At 34.2% G+C, this 25451-nt stretch overlaps 2 protein-coding genes and 1 pseudogene across 3 annotated transcripts; all 3 read left to right on the top strand.

Moving 5' to 3' along the window:
* Positions 1-6863, top strand: LOC146951958 (B3 domain-containing protein REM16-like; annotated as a pseudogene). The gene is made up of 5 exons (XR_015032890.1): positions 1-196; positions 1458-1850; positions 5553-5811; positions 6173-6288; positions 6441-6863. The product of XR_015032890.1 is annotated as a B3 domain-containing protein REM16-like (transcript).
* Positions 6864-9965: 3102 nt separating this feature from the next.
* On the top strand, positions 9966-13750 carry LOC146951957 (B3 domain-containing protein REM16-like). The gene is made up of 4 exons (XM_085756978.1): positions 9966-10184; positions 11923-12478; positions 12922-13046; positions 13160-13750. Exons 1-4 carry the CDS (start codon positions 10053-10055, stop codon positions 13451-13453), a joined length of 1107 nt encoding a protein of 368 aa, XP_085613104.1. The 5' UTR covers positions 9966-10052; the 3' UTR covers positions 13454-13750.
* Positions 13751-15408: 1658 nt separating this feature from the next.
* Positions 15409-25171, top strand: LOC146951956 (B3 domain-containing protein REM16-like). Its single transcript, XM_085756990.1, has 4 exons — positions 15409-15677; positions 16366-16924; positions 24420-24544; positions 24647-25171. The coding sequence occupies exons 1-4, from the start codon at positions 15570-15572 to the stop codon at positions 24938-24940; spliced, it is 1086 nt and encodes a 361-aa protein (XP_085613116.1). The 5' UTR covers positions 15409-15569; the 3' UTR covers positions 24941-25171.
* Positions 25172-25451: the final 280 nt, after the last annotated feature.

Here is a 25451-nt window from a genome sequence, read left to right as displayed (position 1 = left end):
CCGTACTTTACCTCTCTTCTTGAACTAGACAGTAGACCCTGTCACTGTACTTTGCAACTTTGAACCATTTCACTCTCTGCTTCAGTTTCAAATGGAAGATAGCAACGGATCTTGGGAAGAAGACATTTACTGGAACCATTTCCAGTTCATCCATTTCGCTCAGTTTCTCCACACCACTGATTTTGAACAGCAACTTGTAAGTATTATTTTTCAACTTTTTCTTTACTTCCATGTTCTAAATGAAAGAAAAATGAAATCTTTATAAAGTTTTCATATGTGGGTGGTGTTTAGTAGTACATGTACTTCATGTTCATGCTACTTTTCAGGCTTTATTTTGTTCTTTTTCTTCATTATTTTAACTTGCCCATCTTTTAAATTTTGCATCTTTTTACAATTCTTGTAATTGCAGTGAGTTCTTTTGAAGAAAGCTTTGAGCTTTTGACATATACATATTGATATTGATATGCTTGTTTTTAAAATAATAGCTTAGGAATAGGCATGGCAACAGGGTGGAGACGGTTTTTGCCTTTCCCCCCAAACCAGATGGGATTCGGGTTTAGGTATGCCTTTGCCATCCACGATTTCAATGGGGTGAAAGAAAAAAAAAATCTCAGCTCGGTACCTGATAGTGTTCAAGTATCCCCGCCCCATCTCAACCCTGACATGAACTTGGACCGCGTTTTGGTACATTTTTTTTAACAAAAAAAAAAACAAGACTCGCCTTAAAAATAAAAATAATATTTGAATACAATTTAAGAGTTTGTTTAAGGGCTTTTTAATTTAAGAGGTGAAAATGTAATTTCGAGACAAGCAAGACAGGATCGGGGATGGATTCAGGATGGATATCAGTGTCCCCATACCCATCCGCGTCCGTGCTATATTTTGAAATCGGGAAAAACTTGAACCTAGTAAACTTGGGTTTCCCCATCTAAGTCGGGGCGGGTTCATGTTGGTACCCACGGGTTTATGTTTTATTGCCATGCTTACTTAAGAACTGTGACATTAGTTGAAGATATATAGTTTTTCCTTTCAATCTTTCTAGTGTTTGCTTTTGAGACAATTTGTTCTTGCATTCACCCTAATAAATTCATGCTTTTTTTGGCTTAAAGGAAATGAATAAGGAGATTGTAGTGTCGTTTTTAAATAATGGATTAATTTTATTTTTCAATGTTCTGCAAACACTATCTATAACATATGTGATCCATGACATAAAAAATTCGACAAAGTTTTACATTGGTTGTTGACTGTCTAACACAACCCTCTCCTTTTATCGAGTTTAGGGTTTAGGCTTGTGATGATGCAGTCACGAACATAGGCAAGATAGTTGTTGTTGTTGCAAACACTATCGATGTAAATCATGTACTTGTGATGATGATTAATAGCGGTTTTTCAAACAAATAATTATGCTGAGTTCAATGTATCATAATCTCAAATGGAAATTTATAATTTTATTGCAGGCGCTTCCTAAAACATTCTCAGACAATTTAAAGAAGAAGTTGCCAGAAAATGTGACACTTAAAGGTCCTAGTGGAGTTGAATGGAATGTAGGGCTGAAAACTAGCGATAATACTGTTTACTTCGTGGACGGTTGGCATCAGTTTGCAAGAGATCATTCTCTGAAAGAGAATGATTTCCTTGTCTTTAAATACAATGGTGAATCACTCTTTAATGTTATAGTCTTTCAAGGAGAAAGCTTTTGTGAGAAAGCGGCTTCCTATTTTGTTGGAAAATGTGGGAATGCTGAAACTGAACAAGAAGGTATCAGGGAGAAGGAAACAAACAAGTCTGTTGAAGAAGTCAATACTGTTCTTAATGCTGGTGTTGAGTCTGCTTCCCCTGAGCAGTTCATGGCTGATGCAGTCACTATAGTGCTTCCCTCCCAATCAACCGGAAAAAGGACCAAGCAGCCTGTTAATGAGGTTGTTGGTGATTTCCAAAATAATGGAATCACTTTAAATCAAAAGTTGTAACTCTTCGTGGGAATCATTCATATACATTGGAACTTTTCGCAAAGAGATGCTTAATGAACATTTGCATTGATTCAAATGTACATGATTATAACCTTTGGCAAAAGGGTGCTTAATGAACCTTTGCATTGATTCAAGTGTATATGATTATAACCTTTGACAAAGGGATGTTTAATGAACCATAACATTGTTTCAAATCAAAGGGGTGTTTTCTCTCATATGAAGGGTCATATAATGCACTATAAATGCTTGGCATTTGGGCATTAGTTGGACACACAAAAGAACTACAACACACAACTTTGGACAGAATTTTGTTGCATTAACAACATAATTCTCCCTCATTCTCTTACTCTAAATCATCCATCAATTCTCTAATGCATGAGTGAATTGCTGGAACCATAAATCTGTAAAATACTGTTAGGAGATACGCTTGGTGTGGTTGTGCAATACACGTCAAGGAACTCATAGTATCCTGAAGGGGATTCGCCGGTCATTCCTTATTGCATCCAATATACAGTTATTGGTGGGGGCGAATCGAACCTAAAGGTTAGTATGGCAACCCCATACGCTTTGAGTTTGCATGCATAACCATTAATCTTTTCAAGTTTCAAGTACATCAGCATCTTCCCAACAATCAAGATATACAACAAATCTTTGGAATTTATGTGCACACTTCATCATAGTCATCTTCATCATCTTCTTGGTCAAGTTATTGCAGCAGACCCCCAACACAAAAAAGTTCCAACAATCTTTAGGTTCGATTTTTGATTTACTTGTGACTAATTGCTGCAATTTTGGGAGAGATGAAAGCTTACATTTTCATCCATGATTACGGTGAACGGTAAACAAATTCGTTTTACGAATATATGTTATGGAAATTTATGGATAAATATTTCATATGTGATGTGTTTTGTTAAATTTACATGTGGTTGTAGATAATATATGCATGATAAATTTTGATATGTATGAAATTTATCGTTTGAAATCTGTTTGATGTTAATTTGAACATGAGATAATGTGCATATAAGTGATTACATTACCTATTATGAAATATTTGGTGTTCTAAATGCATGTGTATAGTATCTAAGTAAATATAAATATGTTAGATTTAACATGTGGTGACATATATATACATGATTTAGAAATTGTTCAAGTATATGAATTTTGATGAGTATAGTAATATGTTAAGAATGTTTAAACACTATTTTATTTATGAAAGTAGTGTAGATAAATTGTCAAAATATCAAGTGGTTGATTTAATGATATTATTTACTTTGTGTAAGAAATTATTATCATTAATATTGTGCTGATATTATATTTACATGATAATATGAAAAGTAATGGTTAATTTCTTGTTTATCATGATATTAAAATAATTTGGGTATGTTTTGAATTATTGTAAGTTGATATATGTTCATGGAAGAAAGTCATAGAAAATATTAATGATTTTGGTTCATTGTTTATTCTTCTATGTCATTGTTTATTGAAATTTAGTATTGAACATATTTAAACATAAACTTGAATTTAACACAATGAATTTATGATATATGTATTAGTTATATGATAACTAAGATCAAAATGATTGTGTTATATTTAATTTTATGTGGAGTATATGACTTACATGTTTAATCCCATCTTATGAAGTTTGGTTATGACATTCTTTTATGATCAATTTTTATTTTGCTATGTATGTTTAATGCATTCAATGTATGATATATCTTGGCTAGATATAAAAGAAAAGTTGAAGTTCAAATTGAAATGCATGTTAAATATTGTTATAGCAAAGGTGTAATGACATAAAAGTTTGTGCATTATTACAATATACTCAATTGACAAAAGTGTGTCATGGTTTGATGATAGTTGGTGAATACTATCAAGAGTATATAAGTTGATCCATAGACATAGTTATGAGAATACAAAATCTATGTGAAGAATTGAATATTCAAAGTTTATAAAAGTTAAAAGAAAATCTTGCAATTATTTGACGAAATGATTGACAAGGAATGATGTCTTTGGAAAATGATGTTGAATACATTGAAGACATTATTAGGGATGTGGTACAAACCCAAATCTAATTGATTACCAATGGTGGACACTCAACCCACACTTGAGTAGCATCAAGTCTTGGGTTCAATGGTGAAAGTACACTATTAGAGTAATTGAAGTACTTGACAATAGATACATCCCAAGGGGAAAAAGTACTTGGACCATAAGAAGAAAAAGGGTAGGATGAGGTTTTCCTCTTAATGGACATATAGCATATATTTGCTGGAATGCATACTTATGGGGCATTTCCGATATAGTCTACCTATGTGAGAATGAAGTTTGGCCGCTTCACGGAGTTCAAGGGTTTGCTCTTAAATTCTCATGAAAAGGGATATATGACACAAGGCCTTCTTAATGTGTCATCTTACAAGTCTCTTTATCAATGGTACCGAGATTCTATATGTAAGTTATGCACACTTGTTCTAATGAATAGTTGGTTCAAAGCTTGCCTACAATACTATTTGGGAATGAGCGAAAACTTAACTTACTAAGTAATGGTTCAAATCGCGAGATACCATTATCTGAAGGCATGGAATTTCCGGATTTATGTGATTTAGTATTTTGAAAATGGTGGGGGATTGTTGGTGATTTCCAAAATAATGGAATCACTTTAAATCAAAAGTTGTAACTCTTCGTGGGAATCATTCATATACATTGGAACTTTTCGCAAAGAGATGCTTAATGAACATTTGCATTGATTCAAATGTATATGATTATAACCTTTGGCAAAAGGGTGCTTAATGAACCTTTGCATTGATTCAAGTGTATATGATTATAACCTTTGACAAAGGGATGTTTAATGAACCATAACATTGTTTCAAATCAAAGGGGTGTTTTCTCTCATATGAAGGGTCATATAATGCACTATAAATGCTTGGCATTTGGGCATTAGTTGGACACACAAAAGAACTACAACACACAACTTTGGACAGAATTTTGTTGCATTAACAACATAATTCTCCCTCATTCTCTTACTCTAAATCATCCATCAATTCTCTAATGCATGAGTGAATTGCTGGAACCATAAATCTGTAAAATACTGTTAGGAGATACGCTTGGTGTGGTTGTGCAATACACGTCAAGGAACTCATAGTATCCTGAAGGGGATTCGCCGGTCATTCCTTATTGCATCCAATATACAGTTATTGGTGGGGGCGAATCGAACCTAAAGGTTAGTATGGCAACCCCATACGCTTTGAGTTTGCATGCATAACCATTAATCTTTTCAAGTTTCAAGTACATCAGCATCTTCCCAACAATCAAGATATACAACAAATCTTTGGAATTTATGTGCACACTTCATCATAGTCATCTTCATCATCTTCTTGGTCAAGTTATTGCAGCAGACCCCCAACACAAGTTCCAACAATGGTGAATGATTTCCTGAAAGAGAATGATTTCCTTGTCTTTAAATACAATGGTGAATCACTCTTTAATGTTATAGTCTTTCAAGGAGAAAGCTTTTGTGAGAAAGCGGCTTCCTATTTTGTTGGAAAATGTGGGAATGCTGAAACTGAACAAGAAGGTATCAGGGAGAAGGAAACAAACAAGTCTGTTGAAGAAGTCAATACTGTTCTTAATGCTGGTGTTGAGTCTGCTTCCCCTGAGCAGTTCATGGCTGATGCAGTCACTATAGTGCTTCCCTCCCAATCAACCGGAAAAAGGACCAAGCAGCCTGTTAATGAGGTCACACTTGTCCAGACTAAGAAGCGAGGAAGACCACCGAAAAAAGCTAATTGTTCTGTTGAGAGAGAAGCGCATGATTATGATTTGGTGGCTTGCAACAAGGAACACTCAGGTTAAAATATTTCTTTATTTTTCATTAACTTTTGCCATCTTGATTTTGGCTTTTCCCTTAATGGGTCCTTTTATACTCTCAGTCAAGTAATCTCATGTAACCATAATATCATCAACATAAACAAAAAATACAATTAGTTTTCCTCGTTCTGAATATTTGAAGAAAAGACTGGTTTTCTTGACTTTGCTCATAGCCCTTTGATTTCATTCTAAGTCTCAAAACTATGGATTAAAACTCATCTGATCTTCCCTAGCAAACCGACACTTGTATAGGGAAGAGTATTTTGCATTCAAATCCTTATATTTATGTCAGAGCTTATTATTTTGTTTAAAACTCATGATTGAACTGTTCAATTCCACAGAGGCATCCATCAGTGGGAAGGAAGATGAGAAAAAGATAGCCCACTCATTTACCTCCTCTTTTCCATATTTTGTTATGATAATGAAATCCTGCAATATCAGTGGTTCACGTACTCTGGTGAGTTCTTCCCTTTTGTGATGCTTTATTTTACTCCCAAATAATGTTGTTTTATCTCTCCACCCTTATCTTTAAGTAACTTATGTAGTGTTTCATCTGCTTGAGAAACTAATCCAGTTGGAGTATAATATTGAATACTTGTTATATTGTAGAGAATCCCATGTCATTTCTCTGCTACACATCTCCCTGCCTGCAGAACAGAAGTTACGCTTCGAAATGCAAGAGGCGAATGTTAGACTGTGACCTCCATCCCAGTGGGAGCAACACGCGCCTTTTGTGGGGGATGGATGGCCTTTGTTCGTGATAATGGCATCAATGTTGGCGACACATGCACTTTTGAGCTCGTTTCTAATTTTGTGATGAAGGTTTATATATCTGGGGTTGGAAAAGAAGGTCTTGACTATCAAAATGGAGATGTGAAACTTAATAGCTAGTTACATCTACCTGCCAATGTGCTTGTTTGTGAGACAGATAAATCAATCTTAGATGAAGTTTTTTTGTGGATGAGTTGCCAAGACTTGATACATTTTATAGATGATGATTTTTTGTGGCATGAGTTGCCAAGACTTGATACATTTTATAGATGATGATTTTTTGTTACGCTGCTGCATTTTAGTTCATGTCATTGCGAAATGTTGGTGATACGACTCAATTCGAGAAGGGATCACACTTCTGAATTTAGGGAGAGAAGTTAGAACGAAAAAGGGGAATTTGATTATATTTTTCATTGATTTCAATCATGAGACAATACAAATGCTTATGTAAGCTAGTGCATACTCATAGCAAGATAACTACATCAATCACACAATGTCACTATTACCAAACAAACCAATAAAGTATGCATAAAAGATCCCTTCTAGAATAAATAATTATGAGTTATCATTCTCTTATTTTAAGGGTTGTAAAAAAATGGTCTCAACACATCATAGACCTCAAAAGCTACGTGCACATATTCTTAGATTTATACAAATCATTGCATCATTGTATGCAAGGCAATTTACTACATCAATGTATGCAAGGGAAGCTCTATCTGGGAGCATTTTTTTTTCCAGCTAATGTGTTTCCAAGCGTCACACCATACGGCCAAACTTTGTCACACTCACCACCCCACAATTGCCAAACAATAAAAATATCTCAAACCATTATCATTTGCAACCCAATTAGCATTGAACTATCTGCCTTAAATCCTTGAAAACTATCTGTTTTGCATAGTGTTGACTCACAGTTTCAAAAGCAAAGCAACAGTCTTAGGATCAACAAGATGAAAGGAAGTTGAGCTCCTTCGCCTTTCACGGTAGTCACTGCCCATGCAGCTAAAAACACTTTCTTCCTGATTGTAGCCTTGGATAAAGAAATGGACGTATAGTATTGAAGGTGTATATGGTTGGTTCGTGGAAATACTTACCTTTACAGTGCCATGCTTGAACACATAATTCACACTTTTCATCACATTAAAAACAAGATGCTCCATGTAGCCAAATACATGAAAATCTTTACTTATAAATTCAATCGAACTCGTCAAATTAGCAATGCTTGAGAAACCAAGGGCAGTACTCACAATAGCTCTTGCCCTCATTCACTTGCCTTCCTTTGTTGTGATCCAAAAGAACTTGTCTGCAACCTCATCCACACAATTACCAAGAGTAGCACATTGGTCTCCCTCTAGTGATAGTTGAACTTATCTGCAAGGTTCGGATTATCAAGTCTAACTTCATTAATGACACAAAAACTTGGCTAGTGTACCAAAACTCCATTGTTTCAACAACATCAACAATTGATTGAACCTCCGTAGTAGTTGAAGTTGTACCCTCTCTGAACTGTGATTGCACACGTTGATCATTTTCCATTGCCTCCATCGTTGGAACTTTTCGCATCATAAAGCAATAATATTGGTGAGATGAATTGTCCTCAAGTATAGTATACAATCAACAGACTATAGAGGAAGAGAAGCGCTAAAATTGAAAGAGAATTTGAAAATGAGCAAGAGGAATTAGTTTTCTTTATTTTGTTCTAACTTAGTAGGATAACATTTTGACTGAATAACCTATTTCGTCCTCAAATTTGTACGTATGGTCATTTTTATCATCTAATTTTTCGAAATAGTGGATATGTCCATGAATTTTATAAATGTCAATCAATTTAGTCCCTTTTACAAGTCTTGGGTTAACAGTGTTGACGTGTCCCATTAAACGCTAACGTGGAGTTCCAAGTCGGCTTCCACGAGTATTGGGACGAATTTGATCGAAAAAAATTTAAAATTAATTTTTGTACTTTTTTTTAAATGAAAGTCATTGTAAATTGTTACGATGTCCAATCGATCCATGAATTATTCATTAAAAATCAAGTTGGTCCCTAAATTATGTTACTCGCTATCAAACCGATCCCTGAATTATTTATCTTATCTATTAATATAATCCCTGGTACTATCAAATAAATGTTAAAAACTAAAATAATGTAAAGAATGTGTTTAACCGTTGTTTATTACCTTTTTTCATGTTGAAATATTACATGACCATCTTATTTAAACTCGACCTTTAGCAAATTAACACCTACAAAATTTAAAAATCTTGGCATACAGTTTAGCAGCAGAACCAACTATTCAGGCATAGATGCAAAGTGTAACACAAAGAATTGATCCTAGAGCTTTATGAGTATTGGATAAGTCGTTGACAAATATATAAACTCCTAAAAAATGATACTCTAGCAAGCTCCAAACAGTTAAAAAGTCTCTGTGATATTTAAATGATATTTTCAAGAAGATGGATGTAAATGTTCTCTCTCCTGATCGATCAGGCCTTTCAGCTTTAACAACTTGTTACAAGAAATGCTTTGGCAGCGGAAAAACTTGTATTTGAAGAACTGTTGTGAAGAAATTCATGACATGGAGATAATTAATTTTCTAATATGAAAACTCAAACCACTTGTTAATTTCAAACACTAGAGGATAAATTATATCATCATAAATATAAAAGTCAAATAATTCTAAAACCCTACAAACTATTAACCACCATGGAAAGCTTTAATTTACCCTACAAACTATTAACCACCATGGAAAGCTTTAATTTAAGATCGAATACTACACTAGGTATTTGTTTAGCACAAACCAAACTTATGCAACAAGATAATAAGCTCAAATCAGTATGATAGTTCATAAAAGTTCAAATCTTTCTGGAGAGCATATAATTTTCAAGAGTACATAAGAAGAAACTGGTGTGATAAAAATAGCATGCAAATGAAATTATTGCAAAGAGAAATAAGTAGAGTGAAAAGAAGGTTATAACTATCTAATAATAATACATAGAAATTTGAGGATGAAATAGTTTATTCACTCATAATTTTTTTGTGCAACATGTCAAAAAGTTATAGGTGGATAACTTATTACTAAATTTAACATATATAAGATTATTTCTATAAAATAATAATGTGTTCAAATTAAATAATATCTTTCATTTAAAATATTATTTTTGAATAAAATATAAACAAAAATTATACATTTTCATATGACTATTACAAGTAAAAATAAACATTTTACATTCATTCATTAAATAATATATGTGACTTATAATAAAGATTATATACATCGTTAATTGATTGAATTTAAGATGTAATTTTTGTTTATAATAGTGACGGGAAGAGGTAGTTAAAAAGATAAAGTTGAACTAGCCTTTCACTTCCTCGTGTACTGTTCAAGGATTAAAGCAGCCTGGAACTTTCTTTCTTGCTCGTACCCTTTCTTTCCTGCTACAACAAACTGACTGTTTCAAATGGGAGGAAGAGAAGGAGGACAAAACTGGGATGGAAGCAGATCTTGGGAGGAAGATATTTACTGGAACCATTTTCAATTCATCCATTTCACCCTATTTCTTAAAACTACCACCAATTTTCAACAACAACTTGTAAGTACTTCTTCTTTTCCTTCCATCTTCTAAAGTATTCATATTTGGGTGTTCACTGTGGAGGCAGTACATACATGCACTTCTTCCATGTACTATTTTTCATTGCCCACCTTTTCAATTTTTTATCTTTTTATAATTTCTTTAACTGCAATTAGTTTTTTTTGTATAAAGTTTTCAGCTTTTGATTTTTGGATATGTTGTTGAAGTTTTTTTTTTTTTATATATTTTATAGATACAGATATGCTTGTTTTTAAATTATGGCTTAGGGACTGTGGTGGCAGTAGTTGTAGATCTGCTTCTGAGTTTACATTGAGATATGCTTCTTGTGTCCAACCTTCATAACTTAATGGACCAAAATGAAATGAAAAAACTTAAGGGAGCAAATTGTATAATGTTTGTAACTTGAGTGACCAAAGTGAAACAGAACGGATTTAAAGGACCAGAGCAAAACCTAAAAATAACTGAAGGGCCAAAGGTGTAATTTACCCTTGTTGAGTGTGACTTAAAATCTCACCATGTTTCAAGAGAAGGAGGAAAGAATTATGAAAGAGGGTTTTGGTTCTGCCTCGTGCGCTAGGCATGTGAAGTTTGTGTGCTAGGCGCATGGTTTGTGTTTTTTGGCAGAATTTTGATTCTGTCTCATGTGGAGGCGCGCGGCCAGCTGTCAGTTTTGTGCTATACGCGTCCAATCATGTGCTAGGCACGTGTCACGGGTTTTGGACCTCGATTTAAAGATTTTTCCCACTCTTGTGTAATCTCTTGGAACCAAAGAATGCAACTTTTAAGAACTTAGGGCCCGTTTGGTGTGTAGGATATGATAGAGACATGATAGAATAGAGAGTTGGATAAGAATAAGATATGACAGTGATAGGATAGACTTTTTTTCTATCATATGTTTGGATGTACACATGATAAGAAATATGATAGACAGCTAAATGATGATCCTACCCCAACAAACACAATCATACAATCCGACCCGTTATAGACATTTAGAGCTTGAGGGTCTTTGGGTGAGACTCTTAGGTTGGGAAACATTGTAAACACCTCACGTGAGTGAAAATCTTTGAGTTTCTTGTTCATGGGAAGAGATTGGGAAATGAGTAGAAATTAGGTTGTTCTTGGAGAACTTATTGAAGTTAATTACTTGTTTCTCTTTTGTATATCTTTGTAAGAAACTCATTGATAGTGAATTGGAGAGCTCTCTCCCTCAAACATAGGTCATTGTTGGGCCGAACTGGGTAATCAAATTGTAGTCTGTTTGTTCCTCTACTCTCTTTATCTTGTTGCTTTGATTAAGGTTTTGATTTACACTTGGTTGCTAGATCTAGATATGTTGTTGTTGCTTGAGGCTATTTGGTTATTGGTTGCCATTGATACTTGCTCCACAGATTTGAGTCTGAATTCACAACAATTATTCTTTTCCTTGTTCTGCAAGTAGTAAATCATGCACTTTTATTTAAATAAATTGGGGAAGAGGCAAATTTTTATCAATTAAATTGACACTGATAACCATTTTAAATTTGTCCCCGATAAGATTTGAACTCTGTACATTGAGGTTACAAGACCAAGCTCTTACATTAAGCTAGCACCTCAAGTGTATACAAATCGATGTACTTCTTTTTTTATCAATTTGTAAATCATGTACTAGAGATGATTAATAGCTGTTTTTCAAGCAAATAATTATCTTCAGCTCAATGTATCTTTTAATTTCAGATTAAAATTTATATTTTAATTGCAGGCACTTCCTAAAACATTTTCAGACAATTTAAAGAAGAAGTTGCCAGAAAATGTGACTCTTAAAGGTCCTAGTGGAGTTGTGTGGAATATAGGACTGACAACTAGAGATGATACTGTTTACTTCGTGGACAGTTGGCAACAATTCGTGAACGATCATTCTTTGAAAGAGAATGATTTCCTTGTCTTTAAGTACAATGGTGAATCACACTTTGAGGTTTTAATCTTTGATGGAAATAGTTTTTGTGAGAAGGCAACTTCTTATTTTGTCGGAAAATGTGGACATGCTCAAACTGAACAAGGGGATAGCAAGGCAAAGGACAATAACACTTCTGCTTTTAACGCTGGTGTTGAGTCTGCTTCCCCTCAGGTGGCTGATGCAGTCACTAAGACCACACCTGCTGCTGTTCCATCCCAAACAACCAGCAAAAGGACCAAGAAGAAGCCTGTTGTTGAAGTTACGCCTGTCCAGACTAAGAAGCGAGGAAGACCACCAAAATCAGATGATTCTGGTGAGAAGCTACTACGTGATTTGGTGGCTTGTAACAAGGAACACTCAGGTTCAAATATTTCTTCCTTTTTCATTAACCTTTACTATATTTTACAAATTATTTAGTAACTATAACTAATATGTATATCTCTCTCCCTCTCTCTTAACTAACTTGCCAACAAGCACTCTCCTCTGTATTTTGTCCGTTCCCTTAATGTGTCCTATTAAACTCTCTCTCTCAGTCAAGTAATCTCCTGTGACCATTGTATCTTCAACATAAACAAGTACAATCAGTTTTCCTCCTTGTGAATGTTGGAAGAAAAGATTGTGATTTCCTCCTTGTGATTTGATTTCATTCTAGATCTCAATATTAATAACATGTATATCATCTGATCTTCCCTAGCAAACTGATACTTGTCTAGGAAAGAGTATTTTGCATTCAAATCCTTATATTTATGCCAAAGCTTATTATTTTGCGTAAAACTCATGATTGAACTGTTCAATTCCTCACAGAGGCATCCACCCTGGATAGAATCAGGAAGGAAGATGAGAAAAAAATAGCCGAATCATTTACCTCCTCTTTTCCATATTTTGTTAAAATACTTAAAGCCGGCAATGTCGGTGGTTCACGTACTCTGGTGAGTTGTTTTATCTCTCCACACTTATCTTTAAGTAACTTGTGTGTAGTGTTTCATCTGCTTGAAAAACTGATCTGGTTGGAGTATAATATTGAATACTTGTTACATTGTAGAGAATCCCATATCATTTCTCTGCTGCACATCTGCCTGACTTCAAAATAGAAGTTACGCTTCGCAATTCAAAAGGCGAATGTTGGACTGTGAACTCCGTCCCATGTCCTAAAGGGAAAATAATTCACTCCTTTTGTGGAGGTTGGATGGCCTTTGTTCGTGATAATGGCGTCAATTTTGGCGACACGTGCATTTTTGAGCTCGTTACTAATTATGTGATGCAGGTTTATATATTTGGGTCTGGAAAGGAAGGTGATGACAATCAAAATGGACATGTGAAACTTGATAGCGTGTAGCTAGCTACTGTTCCATCTACCTGCTAACTTTCTTGTTTGAGACTTGTGCAGCTTATGCATGGCAGTAAATTTATGTTGTTTCTTGGTATATGTTTTAGAGGTCACCATTCACATCCCAATTAGATGTATCATCACTAGTAAAGATCATAGAATGTATTAATTATCTATTACGCCACTGTATTTTTTATTTCATATCATTGTGAATTTGTGATTGTCTATAACATTTAGTAGTAGTAGTGTATCTAGGACCCTAGCCAAGGGACGGAAGCTATTTAAGTAAATTAATAGTTATAATCATCATATATATTATATAATTGCATAATATAGTTATGCAATTATATATTTCTCCCTCTAACTTTAATTTTAAGCAAAAATATATGAAAGAAAGTTGATATATTTGGTCCGAACAAACTGCATCAATTTTGTTTCACCTACTTTTGCTTATAATTTTATTTTATTTTGTTGCATACTATAGTTATTTCTAGGCTTAATTTCAGCTGGATTTGCAAATTCAATTAGTCGGAAAATGGAGGCATAAGTAAAGAGGATAAATGAACCGGTAAAAATTACAGTTGTATACTCTCGTAGACTATATAACAAGTTGAAATACCAAACTACAATGTTCAAGCAAAAAGGTAAGAAGAGAGTGTGAAAGTGAAGATGAGAGTGGGGGTTTTGAGGAAAAAGAAGAAGGATCGGGTGGGAGTGGATTTGTTTCTTATGGCAAATGTTAGCTTGTGCCTTGAAGGGCATGACACGTGTTAAGGAACTCATTACAGAAATATATGTATTAAAAGTCGTGCATTCAACTTTTTAAAAGTTAAAATATTATGTTTTTCAATGCAAAGTTGCTCTTTTTAGGTTCCTTAACATGTGCTCTTAGAGCACAAGTTAACATGACCCTTCTTAAAAAGCAAAAAAATAAAGAGAAATATATTGAACACAAACAATTAAAGCACAAAAGTTCGTGTTTAAATTGAAGAGTTGTGTTATTTGAAGAACAATTTGTATGACAATTTATTGGGAAATCATATATTTACAAACAAATGAGGTATTGACACGAAAACCAAAACAATAGAGAAAGAAAGAATTCTTCAAAAAAAAAATAGAGAAAGAAAGAAAGAAAGGAAAAAAAACATGACGTGAGTATGAGGGAAAAAGTTGTTAAAAAATGGTTGTACAATTATCATTTTTCTTGATTGAAATGATACAAAAGTAAATGATATTTATCATTTTATCTTTTTTTAATTCTTTTAATTTATGTTTTCATATCATTTAATAAAAAAAATTGTAAAATAACTCATAATTACTCTTTTCTATACAACATTAGTTACATTTCTTTCCTTGACAAAATTATCTACTACCTCTATCCCTAAATATAAGACTCTTTTGGCCAAATCACAAGAATTAAGAAAGTTGGCAGTAATATTAAATTTGTTTGTAATTAATATTGTGTTTACCATTTTATCCTTTAATCTTAAGAAAATTAGTTTGTGTTAAACATAATGTTTATGGTTGATTGAAGAAAAATGTAAAATAAATATAGGTATGTTGGTAAAGAAATAATTAGTGTAATTGGAAATACTAAAAAGACCTTATAAAAATAGACAAAAAAAATCTTAAAAGTAGTATATTTCTTAATTAATGTGAAAGTAGAACTAATAAAGGCATTTTTTTTTTTTTGAAGAATAATAAAGGCATTTTTTAACTAATGATATTAAACAGAGTTACATTTGATAAACTTCACTCCATTATTTAAGAAAGTTGAGTATATAAAAATTGATCTATCTGATTCCAAATTTAAATCAAATACGTTATTTTTTTGTTGATTTAACTTTTTTATAGCATTTGAAGAAGTACTTATATTTGAAGATCAAGAAGTTATATTGACTTTTGTTTATAAATAAGTTGACTATGACAAGGACTAAAATGAATGTTTCTTCTACTCTGAAAGTACATTAACAAAATTTTGTATTGTTCTGAATCATTTATTATACCTTTCATTTTCCTCTTGTACTGTTGAAGGGTTTAAAGTCATATACCCTTCTTTTCTTTTTCTTCCCCAAACCAAAAAGCTTGCAACTTTGAACCATTTCACTCTCTGCTTCTTTTTCAAATGGAAGTAGATGGAAGCAGATCTTGGGAAGAAGATATTTACTGGAACCATTTTCAATTCATCCATTTCACCCAATTTCTTAAAACTACAGATTTTCAACAACAACTTGTAAGTATTCCCTTCATTCTTTTTCTCTTTTTATTTCCTTCCATGTTAATAAAAATTAAACCTTTATAAGGTTTTCATACTTGGGTGTTGAGTACAATACATGAACTTGCCCATCTTTTAAATTTTGTATCTTTTTACAATTACTCTAACTGCAGTTAGTTTTATTGAAGAAAGTTTTGAGCTTTTGATTTTTGGATATATGCTGTTCAAGTTTTCTTTATTTGCCATGATTTTTTATATTTTATACACATAGATATGCTAGAGTGGCTTGTGAACTTTGACAATAGCTGTAGATCTGTATGCTTTGGAAACACTTTGTTTAGAGCTTGCATTGCAATAATTAAGTTGATTGTTTAAAGGAATTGAATAAGGCAAGGTCCCGAGTTCAAATCCTAGCAAAGGAGAAAAATCATACCAACTAATTAGTACGTTAGTTTAGTTCAACTAACGTACTAACATTTGTCATTAATTTTTTTTTTTTATTACAAACTTTGTAATTTAAGGTTACAAGGCTAAACTCTTACCACTGAGATAACACCTCAAGTGTACTTGAGATGATTAATAGCTGTTTTATAAGAAAATAGTTATGAGAAGCTCTTGGGTATATGTATATTCTACCAACATCTCTTAGACTCTTCTGCTCAATGTATCTTTTAATCTCAGATGGAAATTTATATTTTAACTGCAGGCACTTCCTAAAACATTTTCAGACAATTTAAAAAAGAAGTTGCCAGAAAATGTGACCCTTAAAGGTCCTAGTGGAGTTGTGTGGGATATTGGGCTGACAACTAAAGATGATACTGTTTACTTCACGGACGGTTGGCAACGTTTTGTGAAAGATCACTCTTTGAAACAGAATGATTTCCTTGTCTTTAAGTACAATGGTGAATCACTCTTTGAGGTCTTAATCTTTGATGGAGATAACTTTTGTGAGAAGGCAACTTCTTATTTTGTGGGAAAATGTGGACATGCTCAAACTGAACAAGGGGATAGCAAGGCAAAGGACAATAACACTTCTGCTTTTAATGCTGGTGTTGAGTCTGCTTCCCCTGAGCAGTTCATGGCTGATGCAGTCACTAAGACCACACCTGTAGCGGTTCCCTCCCAAAAAACCAGCAAGAGGACCAAGAAGAAGCCTGTTAAAGAAGTTACACCTGTCCAGACTAAGAAGAGGGGAAGACGACCAAAAACAGCTAATTCTTTTGAGAGATCACATGATTTGGTGGTTTGTAACAAGGAACTCTCAGGTTAAAATATTTCTTTCTTTTTCGTTAACTTTTTCATGAACTATAACTAACATGTATTTCTCGCCCTCTCTCTAGCTAACTTGCCAGCAAACGCTCTCTTGTATTTTGGCCTTTCCCTTAATTTTTCCTATTAATCTCTCTAGAGTGAAGTAATTGTTAGCGGCCAACATTCGGTGGGATTTAGTCCCACATCGGATAGATAGGATTCTTGAGAAGAGTTTATAAAGAGGAGACACTCCTCACCGTACAAGCCAGTTTTGTAGGGATGAGTTAAGCCTCGATATTTGTTACATGGTATCAGAGATATTTGTTACATGGTATCAGAGCCTATCGGGTCCATCGTTGGGCCTGAAGCGTGAGGGGGTGTGTTGTTGTTGTTTTTGGATTTCCAAATTATTGTATTTGGATTTCCAAATTCTATTTTCTACCGAAGTTGTTACTAGGTTGAGTCACGACCAGGTCGCTCTCTTTAAGACGTTTCGTGGCACTACCCAAAATTGTGCAAGGTAGACTATCAACCACGCCGCCTCCAGGATAAAACAAGCCCAGCTACAACTGTGCGGTTAACTACTGCACCGTAGAAAACCGTTCGAGAATTACACCCTCATATATGGTACTAAGACCACTCTTTAATATTGAAACCACTCAAATTAATATGGTATTATTACCATTCTATTATGGTGCTGAGACCACTCAAATATGGTGTTACCACCATTCTAACTTTAACTTCTCCAAAACATCAATATGACACTACGACCACTCAAATATGGTGATACCACCATTTCTCATTAAATAGAAAATTATTGAAATAATTTATATACTGTTAAGATCATTCTTAATTCCGACGGGACATTAGTTATACGAAAAGGGACTATGATCTTAATAGTACTCTATATTCCGAAGGGACTATGAACTTAAGACCACTCTTAATTCTGAAGGGGCATTAAACCGAAAAAGGGACTATGGTCTTAAGAACACTCTTAAAATATGGTTCAATCGATTGATCGAAGCCACTCGATACGTACGTAACCGCTCTATTTGATATCGAAAGGGACAGAAAGGAGTAGAAGTAGAAGAAACTTGTTAACACAAGTCGGAGGGAGAAGAGAAGAAAAGAATTCCCGACAACTCAATGAAATTCTTTTCGGTGTGTGGAATGCACTATGTGAGTTCTCTATTTATAGGGAAAATTCACAACTAATAAGTGAGAAACTTTGGGAACAAGTAACATATTACTTTGTGATTAAGTAATTCACATATTAGATCTAGTACAAAAATATCGTAATTGAGTACCAAAATATATTATATTGAGTACAAAAATATATTATATTATGTACCAAAATATTTTAGCAAAAACTTGGGGACTAAGAAAGCACTTTCTAATAATGATTAAATTAATTATTTAATTTATCATTTCCAAATAATAAAATATATATCAATATATATTTTTTCTCTAGTGCTTATGTACCCCCATTAATTAGAGGTACACCCCCACAATATAAACACTACTAATGTGTGTGTTCCATCCGATGTGGGACTTTCACTTTTTTCAATTCACACAACACTAGTTCTACCCAACATGGGAATTTGTGTTTAGTCTTTTTAACTCAATTTCCACACATGTTCCAACAATCCCCCACTTGAATTTAAAAAATGGTTTCAGAAGTAACGTCAAAAACGTCTCCATAAGATTTGCTAGTAAACAAAGGTGTCGCCTACGACTTGAACCTTTGCATAGCGAGTAAAATTCTGATTAACAAGAGTTGCTTACAGCATTGAACTCTATCTCAGACATAGAACCTACACACAAACCTTTTCATAAGGTGTATTCTAAAAGCCCGTGCGTTTATGGCCTTGCACGTGTATCCCGGTTTTAACGAACGCTCTAGGTATTCTGCCCCGAATCCCATAGGAACCGACCCTTAGTTCCACATTCATATAGGTGAGTCTATCAAGAGTACTCCTGTAGCTATGTACTCTACTCCAAATAGAGTATAGATCTCATTAAGAGTTTCTATTATCTCATCCTTCTATCGCTGCAGGAATCATGCTTTCTTACTTTTATCATAGCATGTTCTATCACTTGTGACTTGTTATTACCCATTGAACCTATTTCTTGGGATCTCCAGTCATGTAGGTCGGGTTACCATCACTTGTGACCTTTGGGCATTAGTCCCATCCTATTGGATGTGTTTAGGACTTTCTTTTTAGTAATTCCTTTCGTCAAAGGATTGACTATTCTTTATCAGTACGTGCACGATCTATTTCAACTGTTCCTTTTGAGAGTAGCTAGCTCTCTAATCCTTTATGTGTTTGTGCCTTAATAATCGTCTCTTGCCATTGTAGTAACGATTCTCAATTTTGTAATAGCTGCAGACTATCACAATAAATTAACACTTCTGGAAACAGTTTTACCCACTAAGGGTTCTCAGCTAGCAAGTATCTTATCAACTTGCTTCTTCACTAGTTTTCTCTAGTGTTCTCATCCCAGATTAATTCCATAGTGGACTGAGTCAATATCATTTGTTTTAACAAACAACTCCTCTAGTGATGCTCAATGTACAGTCACTAGTCGCTTTAAGACTCATCTGAAGGATGTTCTATTTTGTTTCTTGTACCATTCATGTACAATATGATACTTCTTATTTGTATCTTGTACCATTCAAGTACAATAGGATACTTATCATAATGTAATCTTAGAGTCATAGTCTTTTAAGGCACCTCATGACTCTTTCAATAGCATGACAATGCTTTTCTTTTGTCTACTAGTAAACTTGCACAAGATTTTTACGACATCGACAATGTCGGGTCTAATACATTCACTGGCTTACCTAAGGACTGCCAATGATGCTCGCTTATTCTATTTGTTTAACTTCATCTCAAGTGTTCTTACACTTGGATCATAATATATGCTTGCAAGTTTACATTCAAATAATAACATTTTCTTAAGATCTTCTCAACTTTGTGAGATTTATCAAAAAAGTTTTCTTTTCTGATCTAGTAATCTTGAAACCAAGAATTACTTCAACTTTGTCTAGGTCTTTCATATCAATGTTGTTGATAAACAATGATTTCACATAATTCATAACATGAATCTTTAAACCAAGTATGAGCAAGTTGTCTTCATAGAGACATATGATCGTGCAAATATTATTTGTCACTTTCATTCACTTTATACTCATTCGATAACATTAGAATGTCAAATTTTTCATGTCATTCCTTAAGAGTTTATTTTTAAACCTCACAAAGAATTATCTAACTTACATAGCTTGTTTTCTTGTCCATGAATCGCAAAACTTTCAAGTTGTTCCATATAGATTTCTTCTTTCAGTTCACCATAAAAAAAGCAACTTTCACATCCATTTGGAGTACTATCGAATTATGAACGGCGGCTAAAGGGACTAGTACTCTTATGGATATGATTTTCGTGACTGGTGAATGAATGTCGAAGAAGTCTATATTTTTCTCTGTCTAAAACCTTTGACTACAAGGAGAGCCTTGTATTCATCAACCGTACCATCAGGTTTTAGTTCCTTTTTTCAAAATCCAAATACAAGCGATTAGTTTTGCAACTATGAGACACGTCAACCAAGTGTCATGTTTTGTTAGACTCTAGAAAATTCATTTCATCGTTTATTGCTTCTTGCCATAATTCAACACCCAATGAGGATATAGCTTCTTTAAAGCTTAATGGATCTTCTTCCAATGTATAAACCAAGTTCATACTCTTTAGCATTTTTAGCTTTCTTACCTCCTTGAGGTTCTATAACATCTCGTATGATGTTTTCATAACTATTTCTAATTACATGAATGTGATTAGATATAGTGCCCCCACGAGTTCTTAATTTTTAGAAGGGAATTTAGTTTACCCCCATTAGTGCCCCCACTATTCTTTAATTTACAGGGGTACTTTCTTCATAGAAATCAGCATCTTTTAATTCTATGATCACTTTAACATTTAGGTCCTAAAACCTATATGCTTCGTTATTTATAACATACCTAATGAATACACATTCATAGGCTCTACTAGTGAGTTTAACTCTCTTGGGGTCCTGAAGCCAAATATAGTCCGGACAATCCCAAGTTCAAAAATAAGACAAGTTAGGTTGTCTTTTCTTCAAAAATTTCTTAATTAGAAATTTTGTTCTTAGACTTGGGTTCTCTCTACAACAAAAATTTCAATTTTTGTTATAAAAATTGAACATATCAAGCGTATCAATTTTATTTTCCAAAATTTACAGTCATCAATAAATATGATAAAATATCATTTTATCATTTCTAGTTTATGTGTCATCGAGTTCACACATATCATAATTTATTTAAGTTTTAGAGATTCATATTCTCTAAATTCATTTATATGAACTTTTGGTTCATATATCTTGACTGCAACAAATAAAATTGTCTAATCATATAACTTTGGAATTAAATCCAAGTTATTCAAATTTAAAATTAAAAGTTTGTTCACGTGATAAATTTTGATATGTCAAATATTAAAATCACACAACTAGTAAAATAGAAGGAGAATTTAATTTTTAACATACCATCAAAGTGCAGTCTTATCCCACAAGAATGCATGGTACACAAGTCTATCTTTTTTAAGTCCGAGTCAACTCAGTCTTATTCCATAGAAATCTGAAATTCAGATTCTTTCTTATTTTTATACAAAATATATGGAAAAATATCTCATATAATTTCTAGTTAGAAACAAAATGACCGATCCGCTTTAGATAATTTGTTTCTTATCATGATGATTATATATAAACTTTACATAACCATTTCATGTTACTGTTTCAAAAGAAAACAACACGTAAGCACGTGTTGCATCCGAAAGACTTTTGAGTTCATCAAAATAAAATAGCAAACCTCACATTATTTTATTTTTCGGTCCATGCCTTTTCTAATGTTGTGTAACAAACTCGTCTTGTTTGGTTCTGTAACAAATAATTTGTTTTGTAACAAATTATTGTTTCACTATATGTCTCTGATTTCGAAACCATATTTCAAACATATTCAACGTATTTGAATTTTTTTTGTGTTTGTTATTTAAAACAACAATCACTTCATCGTTTCAGTCAAAAGATGTATTTCTATAGCTTGATTTATCCTTAATGTATTTAGGGACAACTTAACCTCAATAAGTAACTTCTTCGGTAGACATAGCAGTACCAAACGTCTTAAAATTGTTGTTTTTGGATTTCCAAATTATTGTATTTGGATTTCCAAATTCTATTTTCTACCGAAGTTGTTACTAGGTTGAGTCACGACCAGGTCGCTCTCTTTAAGACGTTTCGTGGCACTACCCAAAATTGTGCAAGGTAGACTATCAACCACGCCGCCTCCAGGATAAAACAAGCCCAGCTACAACTGTGCGGTTAACTACTGCACCGTAGAAAACCGTTCGAGAATTACACCCTCATATATGGTACTAAGACCACTCTTTAATATTGAAACCACTCAAATTAATATGGTATTATTACCATTCTATTATGGTGCTGAGACCACTCAAATATGGTGTTACCACCATTCTAACTTTAACTTCTCCAAAACATCAATATGGCACTACGACCACTCAAATATGGTGATACCACCATTTCTCATTAAATAGAAAATTATTGAAATAATTTATATACTGTTAAGATCATTCTTAATTCCGACGGGACATTAGTTATACGAAAAGGGACTATGATCTTAATAGTACTCTATATTCCGAAGGGACTATGAACTTAAGACCACTCTTAATTCTGAAGGGGCATTAAACCGAAAAAGGGACTATGGTCTTAAGAACACTCTTAAAATATGGTTCAATCGATTGATCGAAGCCACTCGATACGTACGTAACCGCTCTATTTGATATCGAAAGGGACAGAAAGGAGTAGAAGTAGAAGAAACTTGTTAACACAAGTCGGAGGGAGAAGAGAAGAAAAGAATTCCCGACAACTCAATGAAATTCTTTTCGGTGTGTGGAATGCACTATGTGAGTTCTCTATTTATAGGGAAAATTCACAACTAATAAGTGAGAAACTTTGGGAACAAGTAACATATTACTTTGTGATTAAGTAATTCACATATTAGATCTAGTACAAAAATATCGTAATTGAGTACCAAAATATATTATATTGAGTACAAAAATATATTATATTATGTACCAAAATATTTTAGCAAAAACTTGGGGACTAAGAAAGCACTTTCTAATAATGATTAAATTAATTATTTAATTTATCATTTCCAAATAATAAAATATATATCAATATATATTTTTTCTCTAGTGCTTATGTACCCCCATTAATTAGAGGTACACCCCCACTATATAAACACTACTAATGTGTGTGTTCCATCCGATGTGGGACTTTCACTTTTTTCAATTCACACAACACTAGTTCTACCCAACATGGGAATTTGTGTTTAGTCTTTTTAACTCAATTTCCACACATGTTCCAACAGTTGTTGGGCCAACGCTTCAGGCCCATTGGGTCGGGCTGAAGCGTGAGGGGGTGTTGGGTCGGGCTGAAGCGTGAGGGGGTGTGTTAGCGGCCAACACTCGGTATATAGATAGGAAGAATCCTATCTATAAATCCTATCTATATACCGTACATGGTATCAGAGCCTATCGGGTCCATCGTTGGGCCTGAAGCGTGAGGGGGTGTGTTGTTGGGCCAACGCTTCAGGCCCATTGGGTCGGGCTGAAGCGTGAGGGGGTGTTGGGTCGGGCTGAAGCGTGAGGGGGTGTGTTAGCGGCCAACACTCGGTATATAGATAGGAAGAATCCTATCTATAAATCCTATCTATATACCGAGAGCTACTTATCTATATACCGAGAGCTACTTTCATTGCCTATCGGGTCCATCGTTGGGCCTGAAGCGTGAGGGGGTGTGTTGTTGGGCCAACGCTTCAGGCCCATTGGGTCGGGCTGAAGCGTGAGGGGGTGTGTTAGCGGCCAACACTCGGTATATAGATAGGAAGAATCCTATCTATAGATAGGAAGAATCCTATCTATATACCGAGAGCTACTTTCATTGCCTATCGGGTCCATCGTTGGGCCTGAAGCGTGAGGGGGTGTGTTGTTGGGCCAACGCTTCAGGCCCATTGGGTCGGGCTGAAGCGTGAGGGGGTGTGTTAGCGGCCAACACTCGGTATATAGATAGGAAGAATCCTATCTATATACCGAGTGTTGGCCTTCCTATCTATATACCGAGTGTTGGCCGCTAACACACCCCCTCACGCTTCAGGCCCAACGAGAAACACTCCTCACAGTACAAGCCGGTTTTGTAGGGATGAGTGCCTCGATATTCGTTGTAGGGATGAGTGCCTCGATATTCGTTACAGTAATCGTTTTACAGTAATCTCATGTAACCATAACATCTTCAACATAAACAAGTACAATTATTTTTCCTCCTTTCAATAACATGTATGAAAACTCATTTGATCTTCCCTAGCAAACTGATACTTGTCTTTATCCTTTTATTCAAACTCATGATTGAACTGTTCAATTCTTCAGAGTCATCCATCATGAAGAGAAAAAGGAAGGAAGATGAGAAAAAGATAGCCCAATCATTTACTTCCTCTTTTCCATATTTTGTTAAAATACTTAAAAACGGCAATGTTGGTGGTTCGCGTACACTGGTGAGTGGTTCCCTTTTTATCTTTAAGTTACGTGTGTAGTGCTTCATCTGCTTGACAAACTGATCGTTTGGAGTGTAATATTGAATTCTTGTTACATTGTAGAGAATCCCGCGTCGTTTCACTGCTGCACATCTCCCCGACGACAAAACAGAAGTTACGCTTCGAAATTCAAGAGGCGAATGTTGGACCGTGAACTCAGTCCCATATGCTAAACGAGGAATGCTTCACACCTTTTGTGGGGGATGGATAACCTTTGTTCGTGATAATGGCATCAATTTTGGTGACACATGCATTTTTGAGCTTGTTTCTGATTATGTGATGCAGGTTCATATATTTGGGGCTGGAAAGGAAAGTATTGACAATCAAAATGGACATGTGAAACCTGATAACTTGTGAGACTTGTGCATCTTATGCATGGCAGTAGATTCGTGTTGTATCTTACAACTAGCGGTATCATCACTAATCAAGATTATAGAATGTACTAATTTTCTACTAGGCCACTGTTTTTTTTATTTCATATCATTGTGAATTTGTGATTGCTATAACATTCAGTAGCAAACACTAGCAGTGGTGTATCCAGTAGCAGTAATGAATTACATAATATAGTTATTTCTATTTTGTATTAAATGGCATAGTCAAATTGAACATAATAATGTGGGGGCAAAAATTATAGAAAGTCAATGTAGATTTGGAATCAGCAGAGAGAAACTATTCCAGAGTTAGAACGTTATACATGATTCTTCCTTCACTTAAGAACATGTATAAAATTAGGTCGATAGAACCACATCACACATGGTTCATACTTCATATTGGTCAATTCATGAGATTGACACCATCCCTACTATTAAGTGAAGTTTCGCCGATTCATGATTATTATAAATAAAAGCATTATTAAAATTATACTCCC

This window comes from Medicago sativa, chromosome 1, assembly GCF_051527215.1.
Source record: "Medicago sativa cultivar Bolivia chromosome 1, Bolivia_mono, whole genome shotgun sequence".
Lineage (NCBI taxonomy): Eukaryota > Viridiplantae > Streptophyta > Magnoliopsida > Fabales > Fabaceae > Medicago > Medicago sativa.
This window is presented reverse-complemented; position numbering and strand designations above follow the sequence as displayed.